The sequence below is a fragment of the Tachypleus tridentatus genome, chromosome 12 (genome assembly GCF_004210375.1).
Source record: "Tachypleus tridentatus isolate NWPU-2018 chromosome 12, ASM421037v1, whole genome shotgun sequence".
Classification (NCBI taxonomy): Eukaryota; Metazoa; Arthropoda; class Merostomata; order Xiphosura; family Limulidae; genus Tachypleus; species Tachypleus tridentatus.
Genome location: NC_134836.1, coordinates 63,169,170 through 63,183,151, shown reverse-complemented (window position 1 = coordinate 63,183,151; position 13,982 = coordinate 63,169,170). Strand labels below are relative to the sequence as shown.

Here is a 13,982-nt window from a genome sequence, read left to right as displayed (position 1 = left end):
ACGGTTTATCTCCACTGTATACATATATATATACTGTATATACAGTAGGTTACTTCTGTGCTGAGTAACCTCACCATGTTTGTTAAACTCCTAATGTACTTAAAGCCACATGTACCACATGCTCACTTCATTAACAAATATTTATTGTAAATATTATTACTATAGATAAAATGGAAAATAAAATATATTATAGCACGAATATTCAGGATTCTGAGCTAAAGAATGGCTGTGTGGACTATGTAGGCTTAGAAACCGAAATTCGGCTGCATAATCTATACAGGTTTTCAACGAAGAGTAGATTACATAGACTACGTAGGGTTATTTATGAAAGACATATTACATGATTTCATAAGACCCAATTTTATGTGCAATGATGGAAAGAGCACCTTCTGGAGGTTCACTAGTGGCTCACACTTGACTTCTAGAGGTTCACTAGTGGCTCACACTTGACTTCTGGAGGTTCACTAGTGGCTCACACTTGACTTCTAGAGGTCCACTAGTGGCTCATACTTGACATTATGCCTCCCCTCAGAGAACTTGGTCCGTTGTGGCCAGTGCTTCCTGTTGTAGTGCGCTGTAGTCTCCCTGCTATCCCAATGGCAAAGATAACAGGGAAACTTGGTAAAGCCTCCTTAGAGACCCATCAGAAATGCCACCAATCTGAAGTGTTCGACAACCTCCCAGCCATACTTATCATACTTCAAGGCTTCCAGCAAGGTCTTGATGCAGTTGTATTCCTCTTTGAAGTGCAACGAATATCGTGATAAATTGGCCACATACATAGCAGAATGCGTCTGAAGAATGCTTGCAGCTTCTTGATGTCATCTCTGTTAAAATCAGATAGGTCTATGTGTTCACTTAGGCAGCTAGAACTAAACTGAAGTGGTGAGTAGTGAGCCCTTGTATATATATTACTATGAAAAGTTCTACAAAATTCTAAAAGGCTCTTGAAAACTCTCGAAGTTCTACACCATTCTAGAAAATTCTTAGAAGTTCTAAACCATTCTAGAAAATTCTTAGAAGTTCTACAACATTCTAGAAAGTTCTTGAAAATTCTTGTAAGTTTGAGAAAATTCTCTATCAGCTACTCAGCACAGAATCTACATGAAATGTTCTGGAAAATCTGAAAATTTGAAAATTTCATTACCCAGGCCACAAAAGCAAAGTTTGAAGACAAAAATAGGTCATTTCTGTATACTTTGCATATAAGCAATTGAAAAATAACACTTTCTGCTCAGGAACATGAAAAAGTAAAAATTTTGTTACATAGTGCTATCTAGGCTTCTTTATCACAGACATATAACATGGACTATCTAGTTTTCTTTATCAAAGATATATTACATGGACTATCTAGAGTCCATCATCAAAGACATTACATGGACTATATAGGCTTCTTTATTAATGACATATTACGTGGACTATATTCGATTTTTATATGCAAAAATGGCTCGTTTGGGTTGAGAAAATATTTTACATAGAAGAGCGAACAACGTTTCGACCTTCTTCGGTCATCGTCAGGTTCACAAAGAAAGAGGTAACTGACCGGAAGCTGACCACATGTTTGAAAGGGGTTGTGTAACTGTGTGTCGAAATACCGCCCTCGACCCAAACGAGCCGTTTTTGCATATAAATTTCTCAACAAGTGGGTTTCTCGACATCACTGATTATATTCGATTTTGTTTTGTCAACGACATATTACCTGAACTATATAAGCTTCTTTATGAAAGACATATTACCTCAACTATATAAGCTTTTTAATGAAAGACATATTACATGGATTACCTAGGATACTTTCTCAAAGACCGACTATATGGACTGTGTAGGCTCCTTTACCAAAGATATATTACATGAACTATCTTGGGTCCATCATCAAAGACATTACATGGACTGTATAGGCTTCTTTATTAATGACATATTACGTGGACTATATTGGATTTTGTTTTGTCAACGATGTATTACCTCAACTATATAAGCTTCTTTATGAAAGACATATTAACTCAACTATATAAGCTTTTTATGAAAGACATATTACATGGATTACCTAGGATCCTTTCTCAAAGAATTGACTATATGGACTATCTAGGCTCCTTTACCAAAGACATATTACATGGACTATATAGGTTTCTTTATAAAAGACATTTTACAGGAACCATATAGGCTTTTTCTGCCAAAGACATTACATGGACTATCTAGGCTCCTTTACCAAAGAAATATTACATAGACTATATAGGTCTTTTTTATCGAAGACGTATTAAAAGGACAATCTAGGATCCTTTATCAAAAACATATTACATAGACTATATAGATTCCTTTATCAAAAACATATTACATGGACTATCTAAGATCCTTTATGAAAGACCAATTACATGGACTATGTAGGATTCTTTATCGAAGACATAGCACATCGACTATTTAGGCTTCTTTATCAAAGACATATTACATGAACTGTCTAGGCTTCTTTATCAAAGACATATTACATGAACAGTCTAGGCTTCTTTATCAAAGATATATTACATGGACTATCTAAGATCCTTTATGAAAGACCAATTACATGGACTATGTAGGATTCTTTATCGAAGACATAGCACATCGACTATTTAGGCTTCTTTATCAAAGACATATTACAAGAACAGTCTAGGCTTCTTTATCAAAGATATATTACATGAACAGTCTAGGCTTCTTTATCAAAGATATATTACATGAACAGTCTAGGCTTCTTTATCAAAGATATATTACATGAACAGTCTAGGCTTCTTTATCAAAGATATATTACATGAACAGTCTAGGCTTCTTTATCAAAGATATATTACATGAACAGTCTAGGCTTCTTTATCAAAGATATATTACATGAACAGTCTAGGCTTCTTTATCAAAGATATATTACATGAACAGTCTAGGCTTCTTTATCAAAGATATATTACATGAACAGTCTAGGCTTCTTTATCAAAGATATATTACATGAACAGTCTAGGCTTCTTTATCAAAGATATATTACATGAACAGTCTAGGCTTCTTTATCAAAGATATATTACATGAACAGTCTAGGCTTCTTTATCAAAGACATATTACAAGAACAGTCTAGGCTTCTTTATCAAAGATATATTACATGAACAGTCTAGGCTTCTTTATCAAAGATATATTACATGAACAGTCTAGGCTTCTTTATCAAAGATATATTACATGAACAGTCTAGGCTTCTTTATCAAAGACATAAAACAAGGACTATTTTTACTCCTTTATGAAAGACCAATTACATGGACTATGTAGGCTTCTTAATCAAAGATATATAACATGGACAATGTAGGGTCCTTTATCGAAGACATTATTCATGAAGTATATAGGCTTCTTTACCATAGACATATTATATGGACTATCTAGAATCCTTTATCAAGGAGATATTACATGGACTATCTAGAATCCTTTATCAAGGAGATATTACATGGACTATCTAGAATTATTTATCAAAGCATAATACATGGACTATCTCTGGTCCTTTGTCAAAGACATATTACATGTACTATCTCTGGTCCTTTATCAAGGACATATTACATGGACTATCTTTGGTCCTTTATCAAAGACATATTACATGGACTATCTCTGGTCCTTTATCAAGGACACATTACATGAACTATCTCTGGTCCTTTATCAAGGACATATTACATGGACTATCTCTGGTCCTTTATCAAGGACATATTACATGGACTATCTGTTATTATTTTACTCTTTATATATATCTTTAACAAAAGAAGTAAAATTTCATTTTCTATTTAAATATATTTAATAAAAGAACCACAGTATAATTTTACTTTATATATGGCCCCCCGCTAGTACAGCGGTATGTCTCCGGATTTACAACACTAAAATCAGGGGTTCGATTCCCCTCGGTGGGCTCAGCAGATAGCCCAATGTGGCTTTGCTATAAGAAAACACACACACACACACTTTATATATGTATATATGTAAGAAAATAAACAAAGTATGATTTTATAGCTTACATATATAAAGAATCAAAGTTTCATTTTTTATTTATAAATATATTTAATAAAAGAACCAAAGTTTTATATTATTATTTATATAGATAGATATATGCAATGAAATAACTAAAGTATCATTTTATTGTTTATATACATATGCATAAAACAAAAGAAACAAAGATTAAATTTTCAATTTATATATAAAGTTAATGAAACAAAGTTTACTGTTTATATTCTGCTCAAAAAATTAAACAAGTAAGTATATATTTAAGAATATTTTTATCATAACTAAATTTATGTATGAAAAACACGTCGTTCGTCTACAAGTGTATTTCTTAAGCTTGCGAGTGAAGTTTGAAGCAACTCAAACGAAACTCATCTCACTCAAGGAGAATACAACTCAAGGTACTATATATAAGGTTGTTACTTGAGAATACAACTCAAGGTACCCTGTATAAGGTTGTTACGTGAGAATACAACTCAAGGTACCCTGTATAAGGTTGTTACGTGAGAATACAACTCAAGGTACTATATATAAGGTTGTTACTTGAGAATACAACTCAAGGTACCCTGTATAAGGTTGTTACGTGAGAATACAACTCAAGGTACCCTGTATAAGGTTGTTACGTGAGAATACAACTCAAGGTACCCTGTATAAGGTTGTTACGTGAGAATACAACACTAGGTACAATATATAAGGCTGTTACGTGAGAATTCAACTCAAGGTACCATATATAAGGTTGTTACGTGAGAATACAACATAAGGCACCCTATATAAGGTTTTTACGTGAGATTACAACACAAGGTACCCTATATAAGGTTGTTACGTGAGATTACAACACAAGGTACCCTATATAAGGTTGTTACGTGAGAATACAACACAAAGTACCCTTTATAAAGTTGTTTCTTGAAACTACAACACAAGGTACCCTTTATAAGGCTGTTAGGTGAGAATACAACACAAGTTACCCTATATAATGCTGTTACGTGTGAACACAACACAAGGTACCCTATATAATGCTGTTACGTGAGAATACAACACAAGGTACCCTATATAAGGTTGTTACGTGAGAATAGAACTCAAGGTATCTTGTATAAGGTTGTTACGTGAGAATAGAACTCAAGGTATCCTGTATAAGGTTGTTACGTGAAATTCTGCATTCCTCTTTAATTCTCAGAACGAATACCAACGTTTTGTGACTCATTTTGTCAGTGTGTACCTTCATCTTGTGTATCCAAGCCATCCGTGTCAGTCGTTATCTGACAGAGAAAAGGGTGGCCATGGTTGTCCAGATGCTGGAGATCAATCGACTTTGGCGACACTACCAGGAGATGAACTTTTATGTCAGGAGACCAGGTGAAGGCCGTCATCGCTGCACAAAAGCTAGAGAGGACCGCTACATCGTGACTGCTGCTCTGAGGAACAGGTTAGCTACGACTCAGTCACTGAGAAACGACCTTCAGCATTCTACTGGAACCCGTGTGTCGACCCAAACACTTTGCAATTGTTTGCACTGAGGACGCCTTATAGCGAGACGGCCTGCATGAGACGTATCCTGACAGCGTGCCACCGTGCAGCCAGGTTGGAGTTTGCTCGTCAGCACCTTGACTGGGAACTTCGTGAACAGGTTCACTGTGTGATGATGGTCGTGTGAGTGTGAGGAGACGCCGAGGAGAGCGATTTTCCGCTTGTAACGTTGTGCATGTCGACGCTTATGAAGGGCATATGCTTGGGTGGCCGCACGGACTTACTCATATTCGACAGAGGTGCTTTAAATGCACAACAATACAGAGACAAAATTCAGGAACCTAATGTAAGGCCTTTTGCCGGTGGTGTCAGCGATAGATTCACTCTCATGCAGGTTAACGTGCGAGACCACGTCGCCAGACTGTGTATGGACTTCCTTGAGGAAGGAATAGAGACTTTTGAGTGGCCCGCCAGATCTCCAGACTTAAATCCGGTTCAACATTGTTGGGGTATGTTGTCGAGACGTGTTAGTGAACACCAGCAGCCTCCTCAGAATGTACAGGAACTCCTACAAGCCCTGGTAGACGAGTGAACTGCCATATCCCAAGACAACACCGATAGACTGATTCGAAATGTGCAAAATCGGTGCCACGAGTGTGTCACAGTCCGTGGAGGTCACACTAGATATTCAATGTTTCCAAACTTTCTTGAATAAAGGCATGTAAACTGTTTAAAGTATTGTTTCATGTGGGATATCAGTTTTGGTGATATTGGTCATTTCTTAAAATGTTTATCCGTTCATCACACATTAAAAATGGATACAGATGGAACTGAAGGGAGGCAAATTATCTAAAAAGATAAAAATATTATCACATTTGAAAACTGAGAAAAAATTATATAATAAAATGTACTTGTTTCTTTAATTTTTGAGCAGTTTATATACCTAATAAAACAACCAAAGTTTTATTTTACTGTTCATATATGTAATGTAATAACATAACCAAAGTTTAATTCTACTGTTTATATATATGTATATGTAATAGACCAACCAAAGTATAATTTTGCTGTAAATGTATATATATAAATAATCAAAGAACTAAAGTTTAATCTGATGTTTATGCATATATTTGCCCCCGTTAGTACAGAGGTAAGTCTCCGGATTTACAACGCTAAAATCAGGGGTTCGATTCCCCTCGGTGGGCTAAGCAGATAGCCCGATGTGGCTTTGCTATAAGAAAACACACATATATTTATATATAATAAATATGTCATAGTTTATTTTCATTATATATATATATATATTTATATATAATGAAAGAACCAAAGTTTAATTTTACTCTATATACATGTATATATAATAGAACATTCAAAGTTCAATTTTACTGTTTATATACATATATATATATGTCTGATAAAAGAAACAAAGTTTAATTTTACTGTTATAATTACAACTGACACCATCAAAATATTAATTTTCTGTTAATGTTTAATGCAGTACTTTGTGTTCACGGTGACTTATCAACAACTGATGAATGACAAATATTTTCTCAGGGATAAATACGGTCAAAGCACGTGTCTTGCAGTGACGTCATATCTGTGATAGTCAGTCTCCATTATTAAAAAAAAAACAATGTCGCAAGAGAATACAATAACGGCTTTGTCCATGTTTTATTGATATGTTACATATATACAAATATTCGACAAGACGAGACATTTATAGCAGAGAAAGAGTTAATGTGTATATTGATACACACTGAGGAAAACTTTTGAATTAATTAATAGCCAGAACAGGTCCTTTGAGATGTTTCTTTCTTCGTAGCTCTATGTCACGTGTGAAGTGTACTTCAACAACGATTTCTGTCTGTTAGATTGAGAAATTCGAGTATTCAATCCCTAGCTTCGCATATATATATACCGACCCAATTATAATCATTACAACAGCATTGATAGAGAAGAATAATCCTGGATAACGTATTTTCCTGCCTGCAGCTGACAGTGAACAGTGAAATACTGACTAAAACAAAATAAGTAGTTTTATAGATACGATATATTCGTCAAAGGGAAACCTCGTTATAATAAATAGAATATACTTGATAAAAATAGGTGAATATTTCCACAATATACACTGATGAATAATGTTTGTAAACAGCTGTGGCGTTTCAAATATTTCATGAAAGTCGTTGTAGAAATTCATTGACAAGTTTAAATAATACTTTAAAACTGAGATATTGTTACTTGCTTATAAAAAAGGGTTACTCATGCTTGTATTAGACACGATTTACGTAATAAAATATTATTTCTTAACTGTTTCTAATACGAAACTTTCGTATATAAAAAAACGTACATCTTATAAATATTTTGTATAGATCCCTCTAACTTTAACATTTTCTTATACGTTTAAGTTGTTTTTTTCAGTAAGTAATAAATATGTTTAGAATGTAATACAATTTTCTTGTGCTAAAGTCTATAATATTATGAAATAACCACAGTTATTCTTTAGTGCATCTACTTCCAATTCAAAAGTACCCGGATTTAGTATTTGAACGAATAGAAAAACTTTATGTATATATAATATAAAACAACTTGTCTCATTTATTTTCTCAACAATGATCAGGACGAAATTGATATCGGTTCTGTAACTATCAAGTCATTTTAAGTCTAAAAGATGAGAGAAAGAATTAAAAGAAAAACCGAATCTTCAAACTATTGTAATTATATAAACATATGTTCATTGTATGTTTTGATTTCTAAATACCGGTGAAGCTCTGCATATGTTAAGTTTGTTTCTAAACTACACAGAACATACTAGCAACATGGCTTCACTTTAAATGTACACCGTAAGTTGTTTATTAACAACTTTTCAAATGATGACGGTGCTCGTGTATACTAAATCTCTAGCCTAAACTAGGTTTTTGACAATTTTGCTAAATTGTCTTAAGTTTTTGTTTCCCTATTGATAATGTATCATTACGCCAATAAAATACACCAAGATGACAAACTAGACATAAGGGTAACAGTCAGAGAAAAATTAATATTTTAAATATCAGTTTTATCTTTTATACTTAAACTCCAGATTTCCTGTTGGATCGTGGATGTAATTAACCGAAGAAAGGTTTCTGTAACCGACATTTTCCTGTAAACACACATACATAAACAACGTAAACAGATAGATGAACGACAGACTTACGATAACTAAACCAGTACAGGAGAACAGACAGACAATTGGTTTTTGTTTATTTTCTTATGTATCAGATCCAAACGTTTCGTTTACTGACATTTTCACACATAATTTGAAACTAAGTTTCGAAAGAATTTAATGATATATAATGATATGTAATGATACTTATGATATATAATGATATTTAATAATATGTAATGATACTTAAAAATATATAATGATATTTAATAATATGTAATGATACTTAATGATATTTAATAATATGTAATGATACTTAAAAATATATAATGATATTTAATAATATGTAATGATACTTAATGATATATAATGATATTTAATAATATGTAATGATACTTAAAAATATATAATGATACTTAATGATATATAATGATATCTAGTGATATATAATGATATTTAATCATACTTAATGATATATAATGATATTTAATGATATCTAGTGATATATAATGATATTTAATCATACTTAATCATACATAATGATATTTAATGATATCTAGTGATATATAATGATATCTAGTGATATATAATGATATCAAGTGATATATAATGATATCTAATGAGATATAATGATATTTAATCATACTTAATCACACATAATGATATCTAGTGATACATAATGATATTTAATGACACATAATGATATCTAGTGATACATAATGATATCTAGTGATATATAATGATATCTAGTGATATATAATGATATTTAATGACACATAGTGATATCTAGTGATATATAATGATATCTAGTGATATATAATGATATCTAGTGATATATAATGATATTTAATGACACATAATGATATCTAGTGATACATAATGATATCTAGTGATATATAATGATATCTAGTGATATATAATGATATTTAATGACACATAGTGATATCTAGTGATATATAATGACACATAATGATATCTAGTGATACATAATGATATTTAATGACACATAATGATATCTAGTGATATATAATGATATTTAATGACACATAATGATATCTAGTGATATATAATGATATCTAGTGTAGTATAAAGCTTTCTAGTGATATATAATGATAGTTAATGACACATAGTGATATCTAGTGATATATAATGATATTTAATGACACATAGTGATATCTAGTGATAAATAATGATATCTAGTGATATATAATGATATATAAAAACACATAGTGATATCTAGTGATATATAATGATATCTAGTGATATATAATGATATATAATGACACATAGTGATATCTAGTGATATATAATGATATCTAGTGGTATATACTGATTTCTAGTGATATCTAGTGATATATAATGATATATAATAACACATAGTGATATCTAGTGATATATAATGATATCTAGTGATATATAATGATATATAATGATATCTAGTGATATATAATGATATCTAGTGATATATAATGATTTCTAGTGATATCTAGTGATATATAATGATATATAATAACACATAGTGATATCTAGTGATATATAATGATATATAATAACACATAGTGATATCTAGTGATATATAATGATATCTAGTGATATATAATGATATATAATGACACATAGTGATATCTAATGATATATAATGATATCTAGTGATATATAACGATATCTAGTGATATATAATGATATATAATGATATCTAGTGATATATAATGATATCTAGTGATATATAATGATATCTAGTGATATTTAAATCCTTTAGACAGTTTACTTTTTCTTCTGTGTAACAGTAAAATAAAACAATTCTGTGATAACGATACTTTATGGCTGTATGATAATGTTACTTTATGGTTGTACGATAATGTTAGTTTAAGGCTGTACGATAATGTTACTTTATGGCTGTACGATAATGTTACGTTGTGGTTGTTTGATAATGTTACGTTGTAGGTGTTTGATAATGTTACTTTATAAATAGAATCTCAACACTAACATTCAACTGATCCAGTTTTAAAGTATTTATAAGCAATATTTTATTTGAGACATTGGCATTATGTATAAAGTTAACTATAGTATAAACTAATAATTATTAGTGGATCAATATTGTAGTACTTTTTTGTTTGTTTTGGAATTTCGCACAAAGCTACTCGAGGGCTATCTGTGCTAGCCGTCCCTAATTTAGCAGTGTAAGACTAGAGGGAAGGCAGCTAGTCATCACCACCCACCGCCAACTCTTGGGTTACTCTTTTACCAACGAATAGTGGGATTGACCATTACATTATACACCCCCACGGCTGGGAGGGCGAGCATGTTTAGCGCGACGCGGGCGCGAACCCGCGACCCTCGGATTACGAGTCGCACGCCTTACGCGCTTGGCCATGCCAGGCCTATTGTAGTACAATTTAGAAAATAAACCTGTTACGTTCTTCTATTAAATGTATTGTTACAATATGAAGATCGATTAGTTTATCACATTTTTACTGTTGCTAATTGTTAAGAACTGAATTCTACGTTTAAAAGGAAAAAAAGTACTGTCGGAAAACATGCTAAATTATTTACTGATACCTGAGTTACCTAAAAAAACCATAGAATTATCTGAGAAAGGATTTCTAAGAGATGGTCTCAAAGAACACCATTAATTTGTAAAATAATAAATCTCAGTTTAGTTTGAATCTTATCTACGTATAAAGTTTTGTCAACAAATATCCAGACAGTTTGTTTTTAGTGTAAAACAACCAAAGTGTCGAAATATTTGTCTTTCACACCAACCTAAAACTGAAAATTAAAGATAATAGGAAGTCGTTTACTCTGCAATTGAAATTATATTATTCTTCTATCTTTATATTCTGTAATTTAATACAATGCATATATTATATCAAAATACATTCTGTTACGGATGTACGTACCAACAAATATGTAGTGTAAGATATAACTGGAATAACTTAAAGCGAAAGTAACATAAGATTTGAGCTCAGTGGGACAAGGGATGCTTTCGCTTGGATTTTAATATCTCTTTATACTATAGTCACATTAAAACAGAAGTAAAAGAAAAACCCTTCATTAAGTAGTAATATTTACGCATAATATATCCATTAAAATAAAGTCCAAGTCCAAATAATTTTATTTGTTATTACATAAGATATCGTGTCTGTATATTACTTAGATATATATTCATTCAAAATATCGAAACTCGAGCACTCAAAATGCATGAAACTAAATGATAAATATTGTTTACAGAAAGCAGAATTTCATATAACAAACAAGTGAACTCACTTATGATTGGCGGAAGAAGACTAAAGCAGGCAAACACCTTGAACAACATCTAGCTCGAGGTATTCAACGTTATATCAAAACCTAGCTCGAGGTATCTAACGTGAAGATAGAGAAACCATCATTTACGTTTGTTCACAACAGAACTACAGACAAAATTTAAAGACGAAGTTAGATCGAATGAGCTGAGTGTCTTCAAGAGCCAGACTTAACTCTCTCTCCAGGAAACGAGGAGTCTCTTCAATATCTTCGAGAAAACTGACTGAATTACTCGACGGCGCAAAGATCTCAGAACATTAGGTGGAGTCTACTCATTGTCGGGGTAGAGCGAGAAGAAGACAGAATAAAGCGTTAATGTATTTATGCTTCCTATTTTATTCATTTGTTTGCCCACAACGTCAATCGAAAACAAATGTTTAGCGTCATAAAGTAATGATATTTCATCTGAACCACAACAGTGGGGTGCATAATGAATTTATATTATAAACACAATAATAAGCATGCGTAATAAATTTATCTTATAAAAACAATAATAAGGATGCATAATGAATTTATCTTATAAACACAATAATAAGGGTACATAAAGAATTTATCTTATAAACACAATAATAAGGGTGCATATAGAATTTACCTTATAAACACAATAATGAGGGTTCATGAAGAATTTATCTAAGAAATAATTAATAAGGGTGCATAATGAATTTATCTTATAAACACAATAATAGGGTGGATAATGAATTTATCTTATAAAACAATAATAAGGATGCATAATGAATTTATCTTAACAACACTAGACAACTTACTTTGTTCACATGTTACTGATTAACAATACTACATAACTTTATTTAGTTTACATGTTACTGATTAACAACACTACACACATTTAATCAGTTCACATGTTACTGATTAACAAAACTACACACATTAAATCAGTTTACATGTTAATGATTAACAACACTTCATAACTTAACTTAGTTCACATGTTACTGATTAAGAACACTACACACATTTAATTAGTTCACATGTTACTGATTAACAATACTAAACAACTTTACTTAGTTCAAATGTTACTGATTACCAACACTACACAACTTTACATAGTTTACATGTTACTGATTAACAACACTACACACATTTAATTAGTTCACATGTTATTGATTAACAATACTAAACAACTTTACTTCGTTAACATGTTACTGATTAACAACACTACACAACTGTACACAGTTTACATGTTACTAATTAACAACACCACACAACTTTATTTAGTTTACATGTTATTGATTAACAATATTACACAACTTTACATAGATTACATGTTACTGATTAACAACACTACACAACTTTACATAGATAACATGTTACTGATTAAAAACACTTCATAACTTTACATAGTTTACATGTTACTGATTAACAACACTACACAACTTTATTTAGTGTACATGTTACTGATTAACAATACTACACAACTTTATTTAGTTTACATGTTACTAATTGATAACAATACACACATTTAATTTGTTCACATGTTACTGATTAACAATACCACACAACTTCACATAGTTTATATGTTACTGATTAACAATACTAAACAACTTTACTTAGTTCACATGTTACTGACTAACAACACCACATAACCTTACTTAGTTCACATGTTACTGATTAACAATACTGCATAACTTTACATGGTTTACATGTTACTGATTAACAATACTACACAACTTTATTTAGTTTACATGTTACTGATTAAATTCACAACACAACTTTATTTAGTTTACGTGTTACTGATTAACAATACTACACAACTTTATTTAGTTTACATGTTACTGATTAACAATACTACACAACTTTATTTAGTTTACATGTTACCGATTAACAACACTTCATAACTTTACTTAGTTTACATGTTACTGATTAAGAACACTTCATAACTTTACTTAGTTTACATGTTACTGATTAAGAACACTAAACACATTTAATTAGTTCACATGTTACTGATTAAAAACACTAAACAACTTTACTTAGTTCACATGTTACTGTTTAACAATACTGCCCAACTTTCCATAGTTTACATGTTACTGATTAACAATATTACACAACTTTAGATAGTTTACATGTTACTTATTAACAATACTACACA

At 31.3% G+C, this 13,982-nt stretch overlaps 1 protein-coding gene across 1 annotated transcript in view; it reads right to left on the bottom strand.

Moving 5' to 3' along the window:
- Positions 1 to 12,079, bottom strand: part of LOC143235171 (lachesin-like) — an 84,849-nt gene extending 72,770 nt beyond the window's left edge. Inside the window, exon 1 of the mRNA XM_076473064.1 lies at positions 11,846 to 12,079. Within this exon, the coding sequence (XP_076329179.1) occupies positions 11,846 to 11,894 (49 nt within the window). The 5' untranslated portion in view covers positions 11,895 to 12,079. The remainder of the gene's footprint in view (positions 1 to 11,845) is intronic.
- Positions 12,080 to 13,982: the final 1,903 nt, after the last annotated feature.